Consider the following 27,518-nt stretch of genomic DNA (forward strand, 5'->3'; position numbering starts at 1 on the left):
CTATGTGGAGTCCTGATTGACAGCTTTCCCTCCGTTCATGGTGGGAGTCCCTGAGCTCTTCCTGGAGCGGTGCTTGTCCTCTATCTCATGCAGTGACGGCTCCCTGTACATACAAACTGCCGAGTGGAGATGCAAAGAGAGGCAAAGGAGACGGAGGGAGAGAAGAGGAGAGGACAAAGGGAGGAGGAGCTCAGAAAGGGGACAATGGAGAGCAGATTGAAGAGATGGATGTGAAGACAGAGACAAGGTCAGGTGTGAGGCTGGAGGGACAATTATACCAGGCTGGAAGGGATAAGACGGGGAATTAGGGCCGTGTCGGCACTTTTTTGTTAGATCACATTGCTGGGAAAGTTTACATGATAACATCTAACACTGCTCCCTCTAGAAACATGAAATTCAAGAATAAACCCGTCTCATACATCTATGATAAATATGAAGCCACAGCTAGCAGCCAGTCGGCTTAGCTTAGAATAAAGACTGGAAACAGAGGGAAGCGTGCCTGGCTCTTAAAAACGGTGACAAATTCCATCCCAGCTCCCCTAAATCTCACTAATTAACCCGTTACGTCTCGTTAGTTTGATTTGCTCAAAAACCAAAATGTAAAAAGTGGTGATAAAAACCACAGCTTGTTGTTATTGGACAGAGCCCGGCTATTTGTCCTTCACTGCTTCCCATCATTATGCTGATGCTAAGATGCTGGTTGTAGCTTCATATTTAGCATACAGACATGAGACCGGTGTTCTCATCTAACTCTCAAAAAAAGAAAGAGAACAAACTCCTATTAAACATTCATAAGTCATTCCAGTGTAATTTCTATGCCTATTAAACATGAATTTAAAAGACGATATCACAGGGTTTTTTTTAGCCTATTAACTGCAGATGTGTAGACTTTAAATACTGCCAACCCTCTCCAAACTACACCATGAATTGTTTATTCTTTCCTAGCCTCGGGGCAAGCACTAATTTCAATAATGGAACTTTCAGTGACATTAAAACTTGCCTCAGAGAGATAATCCATCACAGTAAGTGCACGGTAGTGTCGTCGAAAAAGATAATTTGTTTACAAAACTCCTTGTAGCTGAAGGATGCTGTAATATCTGACTCTGAAACGTGATCGTTTTCTGGGGCTGGTTTGGTGAGCGGCGAGGATGAGAGTGTAATTCTTTACATTCATTAAATATCTTTGAATCTTGGAATGCACATAGTTTCTAAAACCAACTGCAAAATATTCATTGTGCTGGATTAAAGATTGTAACTTGTCTTAATGTCTCATTTTTCTCATACCTTCGATGGGCCTGGGCACAAAGTGTGACGAGGGCTTAGTCTTCTTGACCCGGTTGCCCTTCATGACCTGCCCCTCCTTGGTGAGGCCGAGGAACCAGGCCCGGCCCGACTCCTGCTGCCGGTACACAGTGGACGAGTAGATCACATAGTAGTTCTCAAAAACGGACTCCTTGAACTTGCACTCCGGCGTGAACATCTCCTGCAGAAAGAGGGACGCAGATGGAGTACGTGCATGCGGGCTGCCACATTAAGGAACGCGCACGCTACATATGAATCAATGCATGCAAACACACAAAAATCAATTTTTAAATCCACACAGAAATCACAGACGCACGCAGACATAACCAGCAACAGCGACGGTTTTAATGGAGAATCATCTGAGCGGGAAAAAAAGAAGGCTGTGTCTGTTTCACTCTGCCAATATTGGCTCTCATCACTATCATGTGTATATTGCCAAGGTCAGTAAACATACTGTATTCACACGCACACGCATCCTGGGAATCCTAGTAATGAGGATGATAGCCTTACTGTATCAGAATAATGGTGAACAATTGAAGATTTTTATCTCTCTGCTTCATTACTGAAGGTGTCAAGGAGAAAGTCAAGGGGACACACAGGAGGTGGAGAGGAACGGCAGGAAAGGATGGAAAGGAGACACTGGATCCACCGCCGGGACCGAGTGCGGTGGCACATTACCGCCAAGAGGCGAAACAGTGCTCTCGACAGTCTCACCCAGAACAAAAATTTGGGTAATTTGTTCATTCTGACGAAGATAACGGTGGCGCTGACCTTTAAATAGAAGGCCGGAAAATGCGCGTCTTTACCACTCGAAAAACCAAATCTATACTTAATAAAGCAGATGAGCTGATTAACGTGCGCTGACAAGCCGGATGCCAAGCCCCATCGCCCTTACCCCTCGTCTCTGCTCTCGTCCCCGTCTGAACACTTCCTGACCGCGAGAGGGGAAATTAAAAAAAACGCCAGTCAGTTTGAAGGGCGGGGAAGTCGTGTGTGTCAAAAATAGATGCGGGTGATGTGGAACAGCTGGCTTGGTGGATGTTGTGCTGTCTCAGTGAGTAGACAGACTTTGTGCTGTACGGTACGTGTGTGTGTGTGTGTGTGTGTGTGTTTGGGTGTCGGTGCTGTATTTCATTCATTAATATCTCCTGCAGGCTTCTGTGCCCTTTTAAGGTTGTCCACTTGACTGACAGCCCAATTCTGCTTCCAGCTGGAGGTGACTGTTTGTGTATGTGTGTGTGTGTGTGTGTGTGTGTGTGTGCGTGTGTCTGTGTGTGTGAGTGTGTGTGTGTGTGTGAGTGAAAGAGAGCGAGAGACTTTTAAAGAGTGAGGGTTGGGTCACCCAAATTACAAAAAAACATACTTCCTCATTTACTTGCTGTATCATAGTTTAGATTTTATTTACTCCACTCTAATGTTATGGAGGTGAAAAAAACACATTTGTGATGCTCAAAGTAATGGAAAAAAACGCACTTACTGCTGTAGATAGTTTTCAGCTGCTACTTTCTTTCGAGAAAACTGCACCTATGTTAATTCACCGTGAGGTCTGTGGATTATGCAGAGCAAGGGTGACACTGACCTTTGAATCTGAAAATGTCAGCTTGCAATACTTTCAGCACCGCAAACAAATTTCCATTCGTCTTCCACAGCATTAGGTCGGAGGCGGAAACCTCAGAGACGGATATCTGTCTGTAAGCCGAAAGTTAAAGCTCATCTGTCTGTGTGGGTAGATACCGCTAGAGGAAAGTGAGGAAATATTTGTTGTTGTAATTCAGGTGAAATGACCCTTAAAATTTGTTTGTGGGACCACATTATGCAGTGAAACAAAACACTGACATATTACCACCTTATGCAGTTATTACAGCAAACCTCTTACACACAGCTTATTCACACATCCAGCAGACACGGATGTCTCCAGACACCTGACAAACCAAGTCCAGTATTCACCTTTGGCTCTCCATCAACTACCAAGAAAATGATCTAGCTATTTAGATGCTTAAATGCTACGTTCGCTAGCTAGTTGCTAACTTTGTCTGTCTGCTGCTTGGTCCTGGGCAGGTAGCGAACAGTTGGTTTATTACTGAAAACAGCTGCCTGCTGTGGCTGCAAACAGGTTTGATGAGTGCTGTGAGAGTGGATCAAAACAGCTGTGGTCCCTAAAACCAAAGAGATGCTAAAAGTAAGTGATTTGATCCATTCTTCATGTAAAAAAATATTGATTAGTGCAGCTTTAAATGCCCAATCCCAATCAAAATCAGTGCTGTTTGAATATGTGTATCTGTGCTGGCCTTGCACGCTGTAGTTCAGTGATATAAGCTGTGTTTGTGACCGCCCATTTTAAGACACAGCAGTGCATAGCAGGCTGTGCAAAGGACTCGGGCAAGGTGAGGTCACATGGTCGGCGGTGTGAAAACGTCTCGCTGGGCAGCAGGAGGGAGGACAAGCTCTGTGGCAAGCTTATCTGGGCCTGCCGGCACACCGTCAGACAGCAGACATTTCTCTCTCTGTCGGGGCGCTCGGGGTCACGTCGCTCCTGTCTGGCTGCTCGCGCGTCGGGGTGCGAACATATGTGTTTGAGCGGGCGGGGGGGCAGGCGGCGATTCATTACACGCCAGCAGGCAATGCCTCTTCTTCATCTGTTTGGAGCCCAAATCAGTAAGAGTGCTCTGCTATCCTAACCTTCACATTCAGCCTCTTGGCTTTGCTGACACACCGTAGAATCCCCTCCAAACGAACCAACAAGGGCAGCACTCTGTTATTGTCTGTGGAAAGGCTTGGAGCAGTTTAGAAAGCACCCTGGCTGTGGGAATGATAGGGGTGGAATGTAAGTGACTTTGAAGTCTTTGACAGAGTACCTTGTTTGTGGACGACTGAGTGGAAATATGAGGTGAAGAGACAGGGTCGGAGCCTCTCGTGATTAATGAGATCTCCTTAATGGACACGCGAGAGCCGCAGAACCACGCGGGGAAGGGTGAGCACAGAAATAGACACTGGCGAACAGACACTTGTGCACAAAGACTCAATGCAGCACACATGCTGTCATACATTAAAATGCCCGCCAACAGGTTCTCTTCCTCCGTCAGGAATAAATAATCGGGCAAGTTGTTAGCGCCGCGAAACAAGGGAAATTAAAAAAAAAGACGTGCCACATTTCAGGGTGTGCTTAGTGATGGTAAACTGATACAAGGACGCCTATTTATATTCTGTGGTGATCTGAAGGAGAAATGCAAAGGACCTGTTAGTGAAACTGGGCGCGTGAGACTGCTCGCTCTCCGCCATTAGGGGTCTCAGTAGAGAGCTGAAGATAAATAAACACAGAGGTCCACCTGAGACCCGGCGAACAAACACCATGAAACCGGGGACGGAATATAAATGTTTCGCCGGCGTCGGCACCCAACAATTTACGCTGATTTTAGCAAAGGCTGTCAGCTGAATTTACAACAACGTCTGTGAGTTTCAAATAGACGGATGTAATTCTGCAGGCACGTGACGGGGCAATGATTGGATGAGCTGGTCCCCGCTTTGTTTGGAACTCCTGCTCTACCTGCACACGCTCGAGCACGCAGGTGATGCAACACACACGTGTGTTTGCTGCACAGGACGGGAACGCAAAGACGAAAAGACACACAGGAGGGAACGAGACCCAGAGAGGAGCAGCTAACAATGAAAGGCACATGTGAACATCACCTGATCTAATCATCTAGTCAACCAATGTGATGGTAAGCAGCAGTTGCTTAGCGGAGCATGGGGCACACGACAACCTAATGCTGCTCCGCTGATAAATAGTTGTGGTGTTAACGCCCACAGAAACATAGCAATGCACCGACAAAAGCTGTAGAATTATGATAGCCAATGTTGTCATGGGTGTAAATGATGCAGCAACGAACAGTGTACGTTTTAGTGAGAAGAAAGAGGGGTACGGCATTCAACAGAGCCGACGGCTGGATTTGATAGATTGAGAGGAAACCCCTTTGTTAATAGATGATCTTAATTCAGAGGCCTGTTGCTGCACAATGTCAAACATGACAAACAACAACCCCCCAAAAAAATCCCAGATTATGCCAAACATCCAAACAGATATGAGTGATGTGATATGAGTGATCGTGTGCGGGGTGCTTGTGGAGGGTGTGTGTGTGTGTGTGTGTGTGTGTGTGCGTGAGGGGGTGAGTGGGTGGGGGTGTAAAATGAAACACAAAGTAAGGGAGCAAGATGTAATGGATATGAAACTGGGTTGCCAACAGAACTGGGTTGAACGCATTCCTGAATCCAAATCAGATACTGGCTCCATCTGACAGGGGAGGCAGCTCTCCGGCTCTGCATTAAGGAGCCCCGCTGCTGCTACTGGCGTCCTTTGACTTTTGGATAAAGATGTGGAGGATATGGCGGGCGGGCGGTTGGTGGGGTGGGGTGGGGTGGGGTGGGGGGGGGGTGGGGGGGGGGGGGGGGGGGCACTTCCATTTAAATATGGGCCTGAGCCACTGGTGTATCTGAGAGATTTGGCCTCTGTGAGAATCCCGGGCCTGCCATGGAACTCCCAGCGAGCTCATTATTATTCTGGGAGAGATTCAGGTCGGGGATTGTCTAGACATTACTTAAACTGAAAAACTCTCTTTCTCACTCGTTCTGCGTGTCTCCTCCCACTCCCTGTTTATCTTTTTCTCTGTCTCACTCTGAAAGTCAATCACCTTCGAACAAGCTTCTGTTCTGCCTTTCCTTTCCTTCCTCCGAGGAGGACGTCGATGGTTAATGGCTACAAGCGAATCACAAACACAAACTAATGGCTCTGACTATCTTGGAGGAAAAACCCTTATTAGCCCAACGCTCGGTTTCTCTCCTGGTCCTCTTTACTTTCCTCTTACTTTCCAGTGCATGTTTAATGTTTAAAGTGCACGTCTGCTAGTGTTTAAACAGTTGGTCAAATAATCAATTAGCAGATTGACAGAAAATAAATGGCCGACAACTGTGAGAATAGATTAGTTGTGGATGTCATCCATCAAGGAAAAACACCAAACATTGGTTGTTAGCAGCATCTCATGTACAATCTGAAGATTTCAGCTTCACGCCAGCTTCACGCTATGAGTACCCAAGCAGCCAATAGAAATGAGGCAGCCAGCCAGGCACGGAAGGCAAGAGGGAGGAAAAGCTTAAATTGTGTGTCTGATTCCCTGAATTGTAGCACGAAGTAAAGAAAGACCTGTCTTGGACACAACCAAGTAGGTATATCAGGTGTGTTCTAACAGGTAACTTGGAGGGATGTAAACGTAGCTTAGGTTTGTTATGTGGTTTGCAAAGTAGCTCAGCAGACCTACTGTATTAAAGTTTCTTTTCTGAGGTTAAGAAGTATAGTTTTCATACAGAATATCTGGTAACGATGACATAGTCCTGCTGGAAGTTTTGCTCTGTCGCGATTTCCCCAAACACCTCGTCAGGTGTGCGCAGCTCAAATCCCGCTGTGTGTGACGCTTTGGAAATTTCTTTGAACCGTTTTCTAAATAGACTAAACAATTAAGGAACAAACTGAAAAAATGTTCCGCAGATTTGACTGCAGCCTTTTACGCACCCGCGAGACACAGCTCACTCGAGTTTTCCATTCAGCACCACAGCTCCTCGTAAGCATTTTTGTTGTGGGGACGGAAAAAGATCAAGACACGCGAGGGAGGGGAGGGCAGAGCGAGCGCTCACAAAGAGGCCCTCGTGTCATTTGTCACCCGAACAAAATCTGAAGCGCTCCCCGACTTTCCGCACAGCTCTCTCTCAGTCGTCCCTCAGGGCCTTCAGAGAAGGTTTTACTGCAACGCACTTTCTTCTCTCTCCGACATAAAGAAGAAGCAGTAAAATTAGTGGCTGACCGAAGGAAAGAGTACGAACAGTTCAGAGGCCACTGCGTTTGTGTGAGTGTAGCTAGCTAGCTAGCTAGATAGCTAGATAGATAGCTAGATAGATAGATAGAGAGATAGAAGGGGGAGGCAGGAAGAGACAGAGGGAGAGAACAGTGGTTACTGCTGTGCAGTAAACTAGGTCATATTGAGAAGTGTTATAAATAATGGAAGGGAGCTCTTCATTGTAGATGCTCAGCCCCCACGCACTTCATCACTAAACACTCCACACAAGCATTATCACCCTGCTCCCCCATGGCTACATCAACTCCACTCAACTGATCAACAGCAATAGTAAACTGACCACCAAAAAACCTGCTACCTGACACCCCGGATGAAAGACTGAGCTCCTCAAAGCTGTGCTGCAGCGGGAGACGAAGCTCGTCGCGTTCGCTCGCTAACAAGACAAGCGCAAAAAGACACAGGGAGAGGGGAAGGAGAAAAAAACGAGGGGAGTGTTAGAGACATAGGAGGATATCCCTCAGTAATTATGTCCCAGGAGGCGGGCGAGGGAGAGAGCTGCGCATCTCTGCTCTCAGATGTTAGGAAGACTAAACAAGACAACAAAACAAGCAGTGAGGAACTTTAGAGTCAAATAGTGCTGGAGACCTTGAGGAAGAGGAGAGGAGGGGGAAGAGCGAATAACACAGGGAGGTGGGGGAAAAAAGAAAAAGACCCCGACAAATAATAATAATAAAAGCAAATGCGAGTAAGTATGAGAAATGAAAGCGAAGGACTTATTTTATGGCTGTGATTGCGCCACGAGGGCTCTCATAAAAGTGTGAGTAAAGAATAGAAATGTTCCCCCTTACAGTCCTCTTGAAACACTTAAGAAGCTCTCGCACTGTCCATCACATGCATAATCTGCACTGGTAAATGAAACGGGTGAATAATGGAAATTACGGAGGGAAACAGAGGCTTTTCGTGCTTTCATCCGGTGGTTTGCATGTTCATTTAGCCTCTTTATGAGCGCTCTGCGCCTCTTACAGCGTAAGCCTCCCTGTGATCCAGCCTACCACCCGCATTCTGCTTACCAACGCATGCTAATTTCCCATGCTTCACATCCAGGAGACCGGACCTCCTCCGTACGCCCAGAGACCGCATTCACTTTGTGGCTTTAATTAAAATGGCCTCTCAAATCTTACTGCAAAGATGCGTCGCCTTCAGACAAACAGCGCCTCCCTGGGGATGGAGAGGTCAGAAAATGTGTTCCTCCACCCATTAGAGCGACGGTTAAAATGAGCCCTGTTTGTCAGGGTCTGAAAGCTGCCGTTTGGCACAGGCGTCCTGAATCACAACAGTAATCACGTACTCTGACACAAATGATCATTTCATTAAGGATGTGTGTGTGTGTGTGTGTGTGTGTGTGTGTGTGTGTGTGTGTGTGTGTGTGTGTGTTTGGGGGGAGGGGGGGGCATGCAGCGTCCCCAACTTGCATCATTTTAATAAATTAAAAGATTGCTGTCTGGGCACGATTAAACTTTAATTAGACGTAGACAGGTGGGTGGAGGGTTATGCTAAGCCTCATAGTAGGGCTGTGAATTGGGCGCCTGTTTATGAGCCTTTAGTTGTGAATGAATCCGTCTACCTGGGTGAGTCATAACAGCCTGCGCACTTACAGTACTGTACGTCCTCTGAACTTGTGAGTGCTTATACATCTGCCGAGGAGTCGTGCTCAAGTTACACTGAGCGAGAATGTTTCTTTTTCTCAAACAATGGCACTGAAGTGACTTTTTTTTAAATGCTGCATGTAGACCATTTATCTGGTCTATTTTATAATGTTCTCCTGTCTCTTCTGCAGTAAAGCTCCCTTATCGATATATGTGAGTTGCAATATGACAGACCCTTGGCTCACTGTGTCCTTCAAGGATTTTATGAGTATTTTGAGAAAGGAAGAGTTTGATGGGCAGTTTGTGAATCCCAGCTCTTGCCAATCGTTCATCATCGCTGTCTGGCTGTGACACCGCTATCGCAGGGTCCCTCTGCAGAGGTTTGTGGCTAACGCAGCCCCCCCCATCCTCTTCAAGTTCATTTTCAAGTGGATTAGAAACCATGAGATGGAGGTTATATAACCATGCCAACTAGGGATATCTTCCTGTCTCTATATCTCTGCTTATGCCCCCACCCCATTTCTCTCATGTTCTCTCTCTCACACACACACACACACACACACACACACACACTCTCCTACTGCAACTCATTTCCACAACGTGCTCCAGAAGCATGTCTTCATCCTTGATGCAACAGCTACGACTTAATGTTTTCTCCAGCTGACATCTGTGACTGTGTCCACCCCCGCCCGTGCATCTGCCACCCACACCAGCATATATGCTTCTCATATCTTACACTGCAAATAAAACATCCGTCTTCACAATATTTACTCCCCCACTGAGTGTTGAGATGATTTTTATTTTCTGAACGCGAAGGAGTATGGAGGACTATGAGGTGAGGTAATTCCACTTTTTTCAAGGCAAACGCGGGACTTTTTTTTATCATCATGTGGTGCATTTGGCTAATGAGAAAAATTACACTTTGTGCAAATTCCTGATTAAAAAAAAAAAGATTTATATCAGAAACCACTGAAACAGCTCAGATCCCATTAATATAATGGATGTTTTCGCAGTGTAGTATCCTGTCATGACAGCAGAAATCCTGAATAGAAATCAGGATGAAAGTTGAATAAAGCAACATTATCCACATCAAAAGACAATGAAATTCAGTGGAAATTCTGTTTATAGCCGCTACATAACGAGCCTGCATTAGTAGCCCGTAAAAAGAAGAAGAAGCAGTTTTAAAAAGGGCTGAGCACTGAACTTGGTGTCAAATTAAATGTAAAACATGCACGGTGCTGCTTCAACAACAAAGGGGGGGAATAAGTGCTGCACAGCAACACAAAGGCACATCTGAAGAGCTCTCGAATATAGCAGAGATGAAAGGGTTTGGAATGGCTGAGTCTTTGCTGCGGTGGGATATTAAAAGAGACAACAAACGGAACAAAACACAACACGTGTAAATGAACAAACACGCATGCTGGTGACGCACGCGTCCAAAAGCTAACAGCGGGACCGGGGCTGGGGCTTGTGTCTCACCGAGCTGTAGAGCATGCCCTCGCCATTCATGGCAATGTAGAAGCCACTCTTCACTCCCTGGATGGCCACCACTCTCAGACCCACGGGAATAAGATTAAACAGGGCTGCAGAGCAGACAGGGTGAGGGTGAGAGAGGGAGAAAGGGCCAGACAGACAGACACAAAGAGGCAGAGACAAAAGAGAGACATCAGGAACAAAGGACAGAATAGGACAATTGAGTTTTCACTTAACTCCTGCAGACGTGACAGCCTCTGATCTCTGTTGTTTTGGCTATCTGTCAGCAGTAAAGAGAACAGCGCAGGACACGGACGACGGGAACACCGACGCAAGTCAGCGTGACAGCGGGGCACTGATGTTAAAGCAGAAATCGAGAACTTTGCGGTGACAGGCAGCTGAAGCGATACGATGGGCAGAGCATCAGGCGAGCATCATCGGTTTGCGTAACAGCAAGTTGGATAAAAACGCCCTCAACCAATCAGAGAGCATCGCTCATCCTTTGTTATCTGCTAAAGTGATGAAATTACACACTGAAGTAGCACAGGATGAGGCAGATTTTGTGAATGAAAGCAGCTCTAGTTTGAGCAGATATAGCTGGCATTAGCGAACCTCTACACCAAGAGAAAGTGTTGCAATTGTGCTTAAATGTACTAATCTTACAATCTGGCTCTTAATCTGAACTATTTTGCTGTAACATTCAATATTTCTGGCTATTAAAGTTGCTGACTGGGGCCCTCACAGCTTTCGTCACATTCTCATTCAATAATTACCGCGTGCTCATTGGTGCACGGACGTTTGTGACCTCACCTTTTCCCAGCTGTGCCCCGCCCACTTTAAAGCAGCGACATGGGCACTGAAATGTGAAATATTAAAAACTGCTCTAACTTTGGCAGAAAAGTGCGTGTTCATGTTGGACCCCATCAATCAGAGTCATAAACGATAACTTAAAAAAAATAGCTGAGTGGGACCCCCAAAGTAAAATTTAAAAGGTAATTACTCACTATGTAGATTTTTTATTCATCCAGGTTGTAAGAAAATTGAGAATTAGTGTGTCGGAAGCAACTAGACATTTGGCCAATCCTCCAGACCATTTTCTAAATCCTGTAAAGTCTAATTTTCCTCCATTTAGTGCTTCTACAGATGAATCGCTGTTATCTCTGTGGGTGAGTTCTGTCGAGTCTGACGACTGAACTGTGACTTTCAGCAGCTTCGGTTTGGTGAGGGTGTGAGGACACGCTTTACGGACCGCGGGCTCCCGGCATTGTTGGGGTGATTGTTCTGCAGGTGCCGATGGGGACTATCAGATAAAGCTGGCAGGGACGAGAGGAGACGTGCCAACACGGGTCTGTCCTCCGAGCGGATTCAATTTCGCTCAATAAATATCGACGCGCTGCTTTCGCCTGCCAATGGTTTAACTGTGCCCTCAGGCCACTGGTACGGTGATATACACTGGCCACTCTTGCAGTTACGTATACCCTTGAGGGCTGGATGTTTGGGGGTATGAAGGCAGAATGCGAGTCCATTAGCACCTTAAATTGTGTTTTCTTTTTCCAGCACTTCTCTGTTGCTGACTCTCTGTCATAACTCTCTCCCCCTCCCCTCTGTCTGCTCCCTCGCTCCTCTTTCCAATTGCCTTTCACCGCCGATGCCTTTGTCGCTCCGATGACTGGCAGTGTCTCTCAGAGGCAGCGTCCACAGTTCTGTCACGTATCACTAAAACCCAGGAGTGTTCCACCCCAGAGCACCTCCACCTATCAAAACATAGTCTGCCTTTTTTTTCTGAGCTGCTGCTGCTGAAGCAGTAGGACCTTCAAAAAGACTATTTACAATAGCTTGGCTCGAAAAGTGGGAGGAAAAGAGACGCAAAATATGGCGAGCTAGCGTACTACTTTGCTATAATTGCGTTCCGCCGTCCCTGCACTCATTTTCCTGCCAAAATATTACGCAACTGACATGAGCTGTCATTCAGCTACCTTCTAAATGTCCGGCTTTTCTATTTGCAGCTCCAGCAGTTGATGGACTCCATAATTACAGCTGCACTGACTACTGTTAGAGTACCTGATGGCTATTCTGAAGGCAATTCCTCTCCCTTAATAACCTCAATCTCACCGAGAAAAGAGAGCAGCTGGGCCGGTGTAGGGATCTTCTATCGTCAAAGGGCCACACAAAACGGGTTCAAACAACCCAATAAAGCACAATCCATGAAACGTGGAGTCTTCCAGTGGAGCAGTAATCGGCTACAAGCAAATCCTGCAGGTAGGCTGAGGGAATTGCATTTGATGTGAGGGGCACTGGCGCAGCAGGAAATAAACCCCGCAGGAAAGGTTTAGAGAAACACTAAGCCAGACATCAAATGCCAAGGGCACGTCTCCAGATCCAGAGAGAAATGCAAATCCAGAGATGGGAGAGCTGGTATACAGAGTACAGTACAGGCCTGTTTAAAAGTGTCTTTAATTCGATTTTGCTGACAGTCCTTCTCCACGCCAGAGTTGGTGAAGTGCCTGACACTCGTAACTCGGTCTGCAACTAATAAAAAAAATAGCCTCGCTTCATCCCATCCATCAACCAGGGCCATCGGGGACCGATGGAGCGCGAACGCCCCATACTGCAGGTGTCTCATAACCGGCAACATCTTTCTAGAGCCTCGTTGTGCACAGGTAATTACCGCAGGCGATCAGCTGATGACAATCAAATTAATAACTGCTCAAATTTGAACATGGGCGTTAATTAATTGAACGGTGTTTCACAGCCCTGGCAGTTAGTTAAGCGTAGGGCTGCCAGTCAGCCGTGCTCACCACTAAAGCATGAACTGAAGAATCTCTTCTGATCTGTCCCGTCTGACAACTTACTGAATATTTCGGGGTGAAACGGCCTCCTTTTCAAAATCTGGAGTGGAATTCAACTGACTTTTTTCTCCTGCTCAACTATTTTGCCGTTGAGTTGTGTCCTTGTCTCAGCACTTGTTGTCATTCAGCGAATAAATAAAAGAAGGGACTGAAATGCACTCTGGGCTCAGGTCGCTCCTAGTATGCAGGCGGCATCCTGCTCCTCTATCCCACGGGTTCCCACTGAACCTCCCTCTGAAAATAAATTACTGTATCCCATCGGCCGCTGCTGAGGATGCTGCAGGTCAGAGGGTGGTGTGGTTCGAGGGTGGGGGCAATCTATTATTCTAATAATCCAGCCGGGCAATCAATAGTTCAGTGCAAGACCTGAATACCAAATCCACTATATCCATTTCTATCTTTCTTAGTCACTCTCTCTTTGTCTTTTACTTTTTCGTTTCTCCATCTTTTTACTGCAAAACACTGCAAATTCCTCTGGCTGCACCTCCCGCTCCCCTCTGCTCTCTCTCTGCATCTTCCCTCGGACCATCTCTGAGCTTGAGGCATCTCACATAGAGAATTATTCATTGGGTCCAAACGGAGAAGGTGGTATTTTTAGTTTCCCGTGGCTGAATTATTCACTGCATTCCTCCATCCCTGGGCCGGCAGGACTGCTTAACAAGAGGATTACCTAGAGGTGGGGAAACCCTCACACACAACAAAAACCTCATCCACCCCAAAACCCTCAGAACACAATGGAGGCTCCGAAAAACAGCAGCGTGTTAAAGGTGCACAGAGGAAATGCTTTGTGCGTTGTTGCTTTTTTTCCTCTCGTGCAGTCATCCCTTTCTGAAGACCCTCCACGTATGTCATAAGCAGCTCTCACTGAGGATCTATCTCCTCATAAACTATGAAACGACAAGCGACAGGGAGAAGCCGTTCTTTTCACCGCACAAATGCTACGGTACAGCAGCTTTGGCTCCGGCTTCCTTCAAGATTGGCAGGATGTTTTAGAGAAGAAAGGTCATGATTGGTTTCCTGTCTGGCTTCGGTCCAGACTGAGTGTCGTCATTATCGCTCTGGCGACCATTCTCCGCTGACATATATCTCTTCCTTGATCCCTCGCTTTCATGGGAAACTGTTACAAAAGCCTATATGTTTTAATAAAGACGACTCTCTGCAGACTCTACTGATCTCGCCCTTTTCTGTTCCTGTGAGAGCGGAAGGGGTGTGACAGCTTTAGGGGAGTATACCCTGGAGACTATTTATCCACTGGTAGTCCACTATGGAAAGTCGATCGGTGGTGAAATATTGCAAAGTAGTGGCTCGAGGAGGGAATGTCATGACGGAGAGTGAAGTTGTTTCCAGGAGGGATTTTCTGCTGTGATAATCACACGTGCTTCGAATTAATCAAAACAACGTGACGCTCACGCTCGTGCACGGTACGAATGGTTTACTTACAGAGATGCTGGAATTAATTTCACTTAGGGATAGAAATTCTAATACAAGATGCTCTTTACTTACCATGAAGGCATAGTTTTGAGAGCGAATTCATAAACCATCAGAGGAGGCTTTGACACATTTATGTCCACAGTTACATCTCATGCATGCTATTGCATAACCAGATGCAGAAAAGAGGGCATTCTGCCTTGTGGAATTTGGTGAATACTTCTCTTTAAAATTGTAGGGTTTTTTTTGTAGTGATAATCCAATTCAACCCGGGTATCTTAAACTCATTTTGGAGTGCTTTAGGCTGGCATCAGTTATATAAGAATTAAAAACAATTTAGCACAGCATATAAAATGTGGTAATATATTATATAACCAAGTGACTCATTGCCATTAAATGATTTATGGTGGAAGCTGTAGCCTCCATAGTGCTCCACTCACTGTTGTCGCTGTTCTCGTCCTTGCTGCCGTCGATGGTTCCATCCGGCTGCATCTGCAGGTAGAAGCCCTGCTGGCTGAACAGTCGCGTCACGATGCCTTTCAGCTGCGGCTCTGAAACGCGCACACACACATACACACACACACGCACAAACCGTCGGCCAGACCACAGCCCCATCCCCACCAAGAATATGTCAGAGCGACATTCTCATAACTGTGACAAACACACACAAAAGAGCCGATGCCTCGGCCTTCAGCTGCTCGTTTGCGTACTCACGGCTGTTCTTATCAAGCATTTTAAAATGCTGAAATGTTTTACGAACACACGTTTCACAGACATAAAATGCACGGTGTTTAATTAACTGAGCTGGCTGTGGAAGATGGAGTGCACCAGCAGAACAATTACAGACTTTTCATCCATTAGACTGCAGGTGTGTTTGCCTGTCAGATCATTTCTTATCTGAATTGCAGAAGATAAATACAAAATTTACCAAGAGGTCGGTCTCTAAATACACCGTTTAAATACTCAATTACAATTAAGCATTTTTCAAAATGACACTGCAAAACGTCTTCTTGTGGCACAGTCCAGCCTCCACAGTTAACTGCTAACATAAAAAATTAAATAAAATAAAACTTACAGCACTAACGACTTCAGTCCAGCTGTTGAATATCAAAACGACTATGATGGACAGATTGTAATGAGTCATCTGTTGTACAACATAATCCCCAAAATAGGGTAAGCAGCTGTTTGACTGGAAGGCCTTTACAATGAAAACAGCATGACAGAAAATCAGTGAGATTGTTGTTGCTTTCGCTTAATGTCTGACTCTATTTAGCACAGAAGAATGGCTGGCTTCACATCATTTGGAAACCCTTTTAAAACCACTTTGTAATATACACTGACATGCCAATGGTTTCTTTATTTGGTATGAAGCAACTGTGCATTTTTGGGCAGATTTATTCAATGACACTCTCTCTTATGTGGCAACAGGTTCACCTCAAAGGATTCCAGTGCTTTTTCTTGACCCGAGAGGAAACTGACCTAAAGTTTCCAGTTTTTTTTTTTTTTTTTTTTATGGCAATAACCCTGAACCGACCTCCAACTCTGAGGCTGCGACATCTGGCGCCGGGCCAGAGCGCTGCTCGAAGCGCTCAACACTTCAGGGGAGCAGGTGGAAAGGAGGATTAGCTCGGGGCGAAGAAAGCCTCGGGCAACGCCATGGGGGAAAAATAGCTGTGTTAAAAAAAAGCTGTGTTTATCTGAGGGTGAATGTAAGTGCGGTCTCCACGGTCTGTCTAATGTCCGGCAGGTCCTTTGATTTTGCTTAAAAGCGGAGTCAGATGACACCCTTCGCATAAACATGACTTGGGTTGTGGCTTTTGACACGGAGAGGGAAAGATTTGATATTTACGACACTCACTCTGAGCACAGGTAAAAGAAAAGATGAAGAGTCTGAATATGTAACTAATACAGTCATAGATTGTTGAGGTTTACTGTGAGTGATGAAACACTAATGCACAGCAATGTCTTGTTTTTGCAGTGGCAGAGATTTTGAGACAAGCTCCACTGAAATCAGACAGCAACTCAGATGCTGGATGTTACTAATCCTTTGTTTATTCTCTCCCTCTTTATTCTCACAAAAGAAACAAATTATGCATTTTGTCACAACTGAATTGATGCTCACTTTCATTTTACGTGCCTAAATAAAGACTTAGTGACTGAAAATGCTCGCTTCGCAGGGCCTCGCAAAAAACCTGATGTGTGCGACTGGAGTGAAGAGGAATGAGTGAGTCTGACTGTCCTCCAAGGTCATCACAGGATTCGGAGGTCATGCAATTCAGAGAGGTCCACTCCGGCGTGTAAAGCACAGAATGATTTGACAGAGAGGAAGATTTTCAGAGAGAGAGAAAAAAAAGATCCAAGTTTTAGCCAGATCTGTCTTCAGCAGAAACAGCAGATGTTAAGTCTTTACTTGAAAACTGATCGCTGCAATAACTACCAGTGCATAAGCTCTATTAATATCTTACAGAAGACAAGCGTGTGGAGGAGAGAGCCATTAGGAAGACGAAACTGAGCAGTGACCCCCCCAACTAGAGCGGGTTCACCTCAACTGTACATCATCCTGACCAGCAGTCCCCAACTCACCTACCCCTGGGGCGGGGCCATCAATTCCTGGGACAGGCCCTTCATCATCCATCACAGGCAGGGTGAGGAGACTGTGTGTGTGTGTGTGTGTGTGTGTGTGCCTGCGTCCGTGCGCATACTTATGTGCGTTTGAAAGCACATGGCAGCGTACACGTCAGTAAATCACATGTGATAACTACACTTCCATAAATTAAGGCGTCGACGTGGGCCCGAGCAGTCGCTGACGGCTCATCAGTCCCAATCATTTAGCAGTGAGCGTGCCATGTGTGGGTGTGTGTGTTCGTGTGAGTGCGGATATGAGCCGGCCTAAACTCCAGAGGGTACAACGTGTGTTTGTGCATCAAAGGTGTCTTTCGGTGGCAACATACAGCAGGTCATCCTGTGTGCGTATGGGCCATTAAAACGTCAATAAATTTACTTCATACCAATACAGAAGGACAAAAACATTTAGGTACGTCGACAAATGGCGTCATGACCATGAAATGGTGAATGATCACCTGTTCTGATATCGTGTTTGACAGGGAGAAACACATCATATCCATATACACTAAAGTACACCACGGTAAGAACCTCTACTACACTTACACAGAAGTACTGGACACATATTTACAGACATAGAACAAGGAGCGGGGGTAAAGACTGATCCGACATTGACTGACAAAGAGAATGAGGCAGAAACAAAATGAGAAGAGGCAGAGCCAAAGACAAGGAGAGGAAAGAGACAGAGGAGCGACGAATGACTGGCTACAGGAGAGCTTGAGCTACGAGAAAAAGAAAACCAAAAACAGATACGAAATTAAGCTGAAAAAACCCAAGAAAGCCACACAGAAGGAGGGATGAAAGAAAGAAGAAGAAATCAGCAAGGGAGAGGGTCGTCGGCTGTCAGACAGGTGTTGAAGCCCCCCGCCCCTCCCTGCCTCCCTCCCTCCCTCCCTCTCTGTCCCTCCCCATCCCCACCTCCCACCCTCCCTGGCCGAGGGGGAGTCGACATGGGCGCGAGATGGGGTGGAGACGAGAAGAAACACAGCACACACGGATGGAGGCTGAGCTACTGACCTAGCCTGCAGCCCTTATGGGACACCTGTGGAGGTTTCGAGGGTGCATCTTACGAAGGGGGGGAGGGGGATAGAAGGAAAAACAACAGTCTTTTAAACAGGCAGAATTCATAAATTCTCCAGTGTATCGGCTGTTTATATGCAAATATATGGCATGAAATATAAGGATGATGAATTAGAGGAAATACAGCAGCTGTCTGTCTTTCTGCCTGCCTGTCTGTCTGGTCATGTATGTGTCAGCTGAGAGGAGTTACCTACCTGGAGGCCTGAATGGCTTGTTGTCTGCTCATGTTTCTATTCGGGCGTTTTGTGGCGGTTTTGGCGCTGAGTTTGTTTGTCTGATGAGGCTGCGCTATGACGGGGATTTCATTCAGTCTGTCTGGCTGTCTGTCTCCATTGCCCTCTCTTTCTGCCTTAAAAAATTGATGTCTGTCCCCCTGCCTCAACCCTCATCAGTCTGCCTGCAGGACCTGACTGTCATCCATCACACAGATCTGGACTCAGAGAGGGGCGACTGAACCGCCGGCTTCTTATCTGTGCACCATGGACAGATCCGTGAGGATGGAGAGGGGAAGGCTACACCATGGAGTGTACGTAGTAGGCATGTCCATGAATACAGCTCTTAATCACCAAGCTATACCTCCCTTCACTGCAGTAAAGCTCCCTCTCTGCAATAAACATTTACCATTAAAACATTTAATCTGAAAAGAGCCTTGGTGCACTGCAGTGCAACTTATCTCCCCTCTGTACCCCAATCTGCAGTAATATTGAATTAGGCGATTTAAAGCAGCCTTTTTGAGTGCATTGAAGTTGTGTGTGTGTGTGTGTATGTGTGCTTGGAGGGGAGGAGGGGAGGAGGAGGAGGAGAGGGGGGTGCAAAAATTAAGTGTGCAAAAACGAAGGCTTAAATATTCTGTTTAGCTGCTGGACTCGAGCTTTCACTGGCACACAGTAGCATCAGATGTGCTCCGGGGTTATTGATTATTCTGATGAGAGCAGGATCACAATAAATAAAGGGGGAACGTCACAGCATATAGATCATCTCCCATACATTCGGGCTGCTCTTGGTCGGTATGTGGGGGAGGGCTGTGTCGTGCGGTGGATCGACAGACAGCAAGATCTAATGGAACAGGTGGATTTTTTCGCACCGCGGAGAAAATCTACCTTCTCCTCCGGCTCAGATTGGAGCCGCTGACTGCAGTATAATGCCTCTGCTGCTCCAAAGAGGGGCGGGGTGGGGTGGAGGGGGGGTTGGTGGGGGGAAAACCGCTTCCATACGCACACATAACACACATCAGTAAGAGGGGGGGGGGGGGGGAAAAGAAAAGAAATAAAATCTACAGCACTGACCTGGTCGCCGCCGAACGGGTCTTTTCTTGCCGCTGCAGAAACGGACTTTGCTGAAGACCCCCAAGAAATGCCTCTCGCAGAGAGAGCGGGGGTCTTTGCTGGGGCTGGGGCGACGTTTCGAAGTGGAGACCCGGTCGCTGTTCGACTCCCTCGCCTGGCGTTTCTGCCGGATCAGGGAGCTGGCGATCGCGGCCATCTCCCCGAACCGAGTCTGAAAAGCGAGAGTCTAGTTCGGCAGAGGTCGGATCTTGGTGCAGCTTCTTGGCGCAAAAGAAAAAAATAATAGAGGAAAAAAAACCCAGGAGAGTTGATTGATTGTGTGTTTCGGCTCCACGAGTGTTTCAGCCAAATGTCATCCTGATCAGAGAGTCCTCAGAGTCCCGGGCATCATCGCGCTTCGGGCGGCAGCAGCGTGCGGGGACGGTGGCGTGTAATTGAGCTGCTGCTGCGAGTTTTTTTACGGCACTCGGGGCTTCGAATCAACAGCGGCTCAGATCCACGGGCTAGGCCACAGGGGCCGACATATCAGCCGCGAATGCATGCAACAGCCTCGATAAGTTGATGCAGCTGCGTGTCATGGGAGAGCTTTCAGGTATTCCAGGTGAAACGGCGCCGCGTCTGACGAGCACGACTTCGTAATCCTCATCTGCACAGCAGCCCTGTCCTCTGGATTCCCGACGCCTCAAATCCATGCACGGGACGCCCGTGCGTGGCTGGAGAAAGGATCCTAACTTTTTTCCTTTTTTTGCCTCTCCTCCTAATTATCCTATTTACTCCACGCGCATCGATGAATGAAACGTTGGTCCAGGCCGGGGGATAGGGGGGGTGGGGGGGCGAGGGGGGAGGGGGTGGGTGGGTGGGGGGGGGGGTTGTGCAGGAGCCCGAGGTATGTGAGCCCAGTATCCGGTTCTGTCGACGGCACCTCTGAATGCAGCCGGGAAAATGGAATCGGCAGCAGAGGCTGTGCTCTGCGAGGACGCTGCAGAGATGTAATGTGAGCCTGCAGGGATGGATTCTCGCCTGAAAAGCAACAATTAGTTGAGGCGGACACACGCCAGAGTGCTTTTTGTTGTAGCGCACAAATAATAAAGTAGCCTGAGCATTATTCCCAGCGCGTCCCGAATGGATGCTGTCGGTGCGCTACATCGCCGACAGCGAGGGTGGACGGTCGCGGTCCATGCGCCCCCCCACCTCTCTCTCTCTCTCTCTCTCTCTCTCTCTCTCTCTCTAACTCTTTTAACGCAATCATACGTGATTGAGGTTCGTATTAGGAATTCTCGGAGGGGCGTACAAGGAAAGCTAGATGATCTCCAGGATGAAAGGATGTGATTATAAAATGCATTTAAAAAAAAAAAAAAAAAAAAAAGGGGGGGGGGGGGGTATGGGAGTAAATGCTGGGTGGGTGTTTTTGCAGGGGGGGAGTGGGGTGATGTCCTCTGGGGTGATGTGTCGCTTTAACTTACAATTAAAATCCAAAGTTGCACGCCAGATTTGAAATTGGGGCACGTCGGTCAGCAAAGAGGCCGCAGCAGTGTGCATAAAGAAAGATACATTTATATCAGGTTTGGCTGATAGCATTCAGCATTCTTATCCGCACAGCTCCTACTGAAGAGACATCAGCCCATGGCCACACGTGCCATGAAGAACATATTAAATCTGGTTAAAAGCATTACCTGCAACAGGTTTCTGCACAAGCAAAACACCAGTGGCACAGGGAGGACCCAGACGGTGACACAACGCATGGATAAATGCGATTTAGGGCTTATGGAAATGAGATGGACTACCCCATGACACACCGAAACAGTACAAATAACATCCTCAACAGCAGCTGAACAGTCCTTATCGCAAACCGTGAAAAATACTGCAACACCAAAGCTTCGAAAACTGCCCTTCAGCGCTCTTTGCAGCAGAGAGGGAGTGCATACATGAATACATGAGCATGTGTGATAGAATATATTCTGCAAAGATCATCTCGGGACAAATGCAAGGCAACTGATTGTCTTGGTTCTGTTCTCACTGGAATGAAAGAGGATGACCGTCACTTCCTGTTAAGAACAATCCATTAGAATAAAGCTTAGTCGAAGCAGAGCGCTCAAATATGTCCCACAAACGTGTGTGTACCAGCATGTGCCGCTGGTTCCATGGTTATTATTGCATGGGGCTGGGGAGCACACACATCACTCTGTCTCTCTCCTGCACGCGCACACACACACACAAATATTAACATAATGCTTTCCCCAACCCTTAACCTAACCTAAACCTAATTCTAGCCTAACCCTTAAAACCAAGCCTTAACCCTCAAACAGTCCTTTGAAGGTCTGTCCGAAAGTGAGGACCAGCCAAAATGTCCTCACTTTCCAAAAATGTCTGAACTCCCAAGGTCTGAAACTAAAATTGGTTCTCACAAAGATAGCTGCACGAGTGCAAACACACGGTCGTGTTTCCATCACTTCAAAGGACATTACACTGACATACATTGATTTCCTGGAGATGTACCCTAACCCGAACCATAACCACAACTTGCCTAAACCTAATGTTAACCTAATCTTAACCTAAATCTAACCCTAACTGTAACCCAAACCTTCACCCTAAAATATAATGATTCATGTTATAGTGACTTCTGTTTTGTCTACGAAAGGAAGGCGAGTCCCCACAATGTGACTCTGCAAACAGATTTATGTCCCCACAACATGAGAAATACACATCCGTACACACACACACACACACACACACACACACACACACACACACAGTGGGAGGAAGAACACGTGAGTCTTCAGCAGCACAGAAAAACCTCTCTCTTCCCTGTGATGAAACAGCATGAAACATTTAGAGGCTTTTTCTAGGACTCGGTTTGACATGCTCTCTCCAAACTGAACCCGGAGAGAGATCAAGAGAGAGGGAGAGAGACGGTTTCATTTTGACTACCACTGTCTCGTCCCCCCCGTCCCTCCTCCCCGACACACAGTTACGTAAGATTTGGATATAATGGATGAAAGAGTTGAATGTGAAGCACTGGTACCCCGGTTAGCCCTCTGTGCTTCTGCATGTGTGTGTGTGCTGTATGTTGTTTGTGGGTGTGTGTGAGAGACAGGGAGAGATGGAGGGCATCAACACTCTTTTCCCACAGAGGGACAGACAGACAGACAGACAGACAGACAGACAGACAAAAGAAAAGTTTAGAAACAGAAGGTTGGACTCTAAATCAAAACCCTCAGTCTAGCTTTGTAATCTTACTGAGTTGCCAGTGAGCGATAGAAATGAACATGTCACTGAAGCATAAAGAAAGATCAATAACAATTTCAATAAAACATTCATCAGTCTAACGGACACGTGGGAGTGTGATATACATTTCTTAGAAAAAAACAATTAGCTGCTGAGTTGTGAGCTTTCTCAGAAATGGGAGGGACGCTGCGATCTGGAGCGCCATGGAGACAAAGGACGTACATCTTTGTCAGGGAAAGATAAAGTATTCCCTAATGAGGATCTGCTCGGCGTCTTCCCTCTACCAGACACAATTGATGTTCCCTTCATTTCAGCTGAGCGATGTCCACAAGCAATAAAAACACTGCTGCTATGAAATGCACCACAGGCAGCATCATTTGAATTGTCAGTTAGAAGGATTTGACTTTAAATGTTTGCCAGTCTTCATGCTATAAACATTCTGAATGCTGTCAAAAAAAAAAATGAGGCAAGCAGGTTGTGTTAAATCATGTGCACAGCTGTCAGTATAGAGTAGGTGTGTTTTCATTTCTTGGGTTTTATCATTTGAAGTATGAAGCATGATGCACACACTGCACACTACCGCACAGGAACTACATATCTCTGAAAACTTAAATGAACCAAAGCCCCAGCGTCCCCTCCTTCAGGTGCCACCAGGACAGGAGCTGACTTCCACAGTCATTTCTTTATATCTGCTGCCCCCTTGTGGAAAAAGAACGAACCACAGGTGCTCAGAGGGAGAGAGACACGTTAGAGACCACTCTAACGTGTCCTTGAGACGCCTCGCAGATTTGTTGACTCACAATAGCTAGAACTAGTTTTCATGGCGTAATGTCTGGTAAACTGTCTTGCCAAGTCTCCAGGAGGCAAAGAGGAAGAGATGTGCGAGAAGAAGTGTGATGCTGAGGCATTTACACTGCCAGCACAGACCACAGCTTGCCGTTTGAGCACAGCTAGACTGGAGCCGCACAAGTTGTATGGATGGACAAAAACAAAGAGTTTCTTCCCCGAATGCAGACAAATGCTGTTTTCCACATTCACCATCACGTATATGCATTGCAAATATTCCAGCAACTTATCTCAACTGTTGTTCTTTGTAAGCAAAAAGCCACAAAACCAGACAAGGCCAGGCAGAGAGATGACAACCAACTGCTAATTTAGACTATCAAGGCAAACTAATTTGGTCATTAAAAATAAATCGTGCTTGATGAGGATGCAAATGCTTTTGGCTTTGGGTGTTTGATTGCACTGAACATGCCAGACATGAGTCTGGAAAGACATCAGGATTGACTGACAGAGGGGAAAAAAAGCTGTTTCCAAAGTAATTTTAATGAAACTCTATTCTATCTCATTCTATTGATTTGACAGTCAGATGGAAATAAGTATTGCCACTGGTAAAGACAAGCTTTTATTACTGGTTGTTTCTCCATTATGCCACCCACCTGCAATCCACCCCGACTGTACTTTAACTTCAAAACAAGAAAAGCCAGGTGCCAACTTGACACTACAAAGGAGCAGGTGCGAACATTTAAGCCTACTCAGAAACATCTTTCACTGAAAATCCCTGGGTGGTAATTCTGGCACAGAGCCTGAATCCGGACAGCAAAGCACTCTCTGCTCTTCCTGCTTTACATGATCTTGTACGGGTCAACGTTCCCCAGAGCAGTGAGCGATGCAGTCAGCTGATCAGCTGAGGTTTCAGCCCCTTTTTCCTGGAGAGCTAGTCTGATGAGTTGTTACTGAGTTAATAATGCCGTAAAATGCACAGCCAAGTTCAGATATAGGTTCACATTCACTCTTTAGCGGGGTAGTGTGTGTTTAAAATGATTTTTTAACATAGAAGCGCACTTTCATCACATTGTAGCTCTATTTTTGGATGAACAGCAAAGAGCAGTGGAACTCCTATTGAGGAGTTCTTGAAAACGAACCCCAACAATTCAGAAACAGAGAGAAGATTAAACTTGTGAATGAGCTCACAAGCAAGCTCAGACAGCTTTAACTAGATTTGTGCGTTCATGCTTTGCACCCATTTGTGTCAACACCTGTGAGCTGACTCACAAGGTCCTGATTGAGGTCACAAGGTTCATCTAACAGTGAGCAGAGATGCAGGATAAGGACCGGTGGCGCTTTATATCTGAGTCCTGCAGATCCCAGTGTGCGTGCTGCTTTTGGTCCAAGTACCTCAGAGGAATCAACTGTGCTTAATGGAGTTTCTAATTGTCTGCCCTGAATTTGAGAGCCGGCTCCAGCTGAAACTGCTGGAGATCCGATGTGCTGCAAGTGACGGGAGGAGACAGGAGAAGGTGTTTTCGCTTTTGTCTCCCAGTAAAACAGCGTTTTGTCTCGCTCTGGAAATGCTGGAGGATGTTTTTTTAATGGCTTTGGAGATGCGGTTATGTTAGGAGTGAACAGCAGCAGCAGCGCAGTGAGTTGCTCAGACATGACTAGAGGACATGGCAGGCATCTTAGGCTTACTGCCAAAGACTGTTGAGTGCTGGTTGTGTGTGTGTGTGTGTGTGTGTGTGTGTGTGTGTGTGTGTGTGTGTGTGTGTGTTTATGAGCATGTGTGTGTGTGTGTGTGTGTGTGTGTGTGTGTGTCACTGAAACTTCACGCCACTAGGTTCAGCATGTTTTATAGGGGACATATGGCAAAGTGAGACACTTTCAAAAGTAATGTTTGGTTCTCCAGGTGAGGGGACACTATATTCTTACACTGTGCCTGTTTTTTAGTGGAGACTGGGGACTTCCAGGGGTCCAAAATCAGGCCCCCAAAATAAGATGTTTCATTTCAGCAACAGCAGGAAAAGGGACTCTTTTCACACCTGATATCCACCAAGAGTAGAGACAGTAGGGATTCTTGCACAAAATGATAACCAACCTGGGTCCTGGTTTGATCTAAATCTGTTTAAACATGGAAAGTTTGTGCTCCCCCTCCTCGGGCTACTCCTGCTATGGCGCTATCCGTGGTGCTGAACCGCGCTGCTTTGTTTGGGGGGGCCCTAAAGCAAGGCTGCCTCTCCAGGCCCCTGAAGTTTAATGACTTGATCCCTGCATTGTCCATTTTTTTTTTTTTTTTTTTTTTTGGCCCGCTTCGGATGCAGCACTGGAACGCGATCGTCTGCAAAATATCGCTCGGTCTGAGGCGAAGTAACCGGAGCCCTCTCCGGAGGAGTGCGGCTGGATGCCGCTCCCCGCACACAAAACTCGGGACAGATGCACACAAGGAGCACAAGGATAAGCTCCCTTCATTACAGACTCGAAAGATGTTACTCACACACTCGAGCGGCCAATGAAACCACTCACCCCCCCTCCTCTCCTCTCCCCCTCCTCCTCCTCCTCCTCCTCCCCTCTCTCTCTATATATCTCTCCCCCCTTTTTCTTTTTCTTTTTTTTTCTCCTCCATCACTCAAGAGAGAAAGCATGCAAAGCAAAGGCAGCCATAAAGCTATGGTGCTGTGTTTGTCTCTCACCGTTGGTGATAGTGGTCGACTTCGATCGTTGTCCACAGAAACACTGCAGCATATGCGCTCCTTTCTGAAGGAATGGCCTCAGAATCCTCATTGATTTGGGTTGATGGGAGCCTTTCTCAATCCAAACAATCGGACAACGCTATCACAACACAGCAGGGTCAGGCAGCATAGCGTAGCCAGCCAGCCTCTCTCTACAGGCTCGCAGCAGCCCTCAAAACGCCGGAAGGGCACAGTCTGCAGGACAAATTACGCTAAAACGAGGCATCTTGAGTGATTCCCCCCTCTCTTTCTCTCGCTCTCTCCCTCCCTCCCTCTCTCTCTCCCTCTCTTCCTCTAGCCCTATCTCTCTCTGTCTATCCTCTTCTCGTCCACCGACGGTCATTCGCGTTCACGGCACACTCCTCTTCCGCCACGGCAGGCAACGCAAGGACGTTACAATGTGCTCTTAATTGTACACCCCCACCTCCCACCCCTCCCGAGCCCCCCCACATGCCTCCGCGTCTTTACCAGCAGCGGACGTAATAGCAGGAGGGAGGGAGGGAGGGAGAGAGCATGCACGCCAAAGTTAAACTGCAGGCGGGGGTAAGTGAGCGGCAGGCCGGCCACGGGTGAGGTAATGCGGAGCTGACAGTGAAGGCGACAAGGGCTGCACGACCCACCGCCGGCTGCACAGATGTTGGAGCCTGATAGTTTCTCTTATTTCTGTTTTTGTCTTTCTTTCTTTAGATCCATCGGGAACAAGCGGTCAACGCAGAGCCTACGTCAGCTGCAGCCCGGCGCTTTAAAGACAAAGGTGTCACACTTGACACATGCGTGGTACAAAAGTTTATTGCTCCGTCACACTGCTGGAAGCTCACCTCAGTGTGCATATGCTAAAAGCGCATCAGGTAAGAAAAGATGAGAAAAAAAAATCTACGTTATGGCGCCAGTGCACGCGCGCCGACTTACGTAAAGTAGTCACGTGATAAAAGTTGATGGGCCCTGTGGCACGAGGCAAAGTAGCGGTCCTCACTTGTTGACAGTGACATGTATATTACAAATAATGCATGGGTTTGCATAAAGGGAGGAAGTATTCAGATGTTTGGCTTAAGTAGAAGTAGAAATACCACACTGTACTCTGTACTCACTGTACTGCAAGTTAAATATTCTAAGGTAAATGCTCTCATAGTATTGAAAGTAAAAGTACTCAGTGCAGAGAATGGGCCCTGTGAGTGTTTAGTAGTATAGATTATATCATTTGATTGTTATTACTGAGGAATCGATGTACAAGTAGCATTTTATTGATGTAGCTGGTCGAGGT

At 46.8% G+C, this 27,518-nt stretch overlaps 1 protein-coding gene across 6 annotated transcripts; it reads right to left on the reverse strand.

Annotated features, from left to right (window-relative positions):
* fgf12a (fibroblast growth factor 12a) lies at positions 1-26,309 on the reverse strand. Of its 6 annotated transcripts, XM_041948456.1 has the most exons (6): positions 19,527-19,722; positions 18,178-18,225; positions 14,979-15,089; positions 10,268-10,371; positions 1,285-1,483; positions 1-116 (listed from the first exon to the last, which is right to left on the reverse strand). In XM_041948456.1, exons 1-6 carry the CDS (start codon positions 19,720-19,722, stop codon positions 1-3), a joined length of 774 nt encoding a protein of 257 aa, XP_041804390.1. The 6 variants fall into 6 exon arrangements, with proteins under 6 accessions (XP_041804390.1, XP_041804392.1, XP_041804391.1 ...); XM_041948458.1 differs by lacking the exons at positions 18,178-18,225; positions 19,527-19,722 and adding an exon at positions 26,219-26,309; XM_041948457.1 differs by lacking the exon at positions 18,178-18,225.
* Between the last annotated feature and the right edge of the window lie 1,209 nt (positions 26,310-27,518).

The sequence above is a fragment of the Chelmon rostratus genome, chromosome 12 (genome assembly GCF_017976325.1).
Source record: "Chelmon rostratus isolate fCheRos1 chromosome 12, fCheRos1.pri, whole genome shotgun sequence".
Taxonomy (NCBI): domain Eukaryota; kingdom Metazoa; phylum Chordata; class Actinopteri; order Chaetodontiformes; family Chaetodontidae; genus Chelmon; species Chelmon rostratus.

Bases quoted from the DNA above. Each gene is read 5' to 3' on its own strand.
- fgf12a (XM_041948456.1), bottom strand. From the start codon at position 19,722: ATGGCCGCGATCGCCAGCTCCCTGATCCGGCAGAAACGCCAGGCGAGG. The intron at 18,226-19,526 runs GTCAGTGCTGTA...CCCCTTCGTAAG, and splicing joins ACCCGTTCGGCGGCGACCAG to ATGCACCCTCGAAACCTCCA. The intron at 117-1,284 runs GTATGAGAAAAA...TCCACTCGGCAG, and splicing joins TGTGCCCAGGCCCATCGAAG to TTTGTATGTACAGGGAGCCG.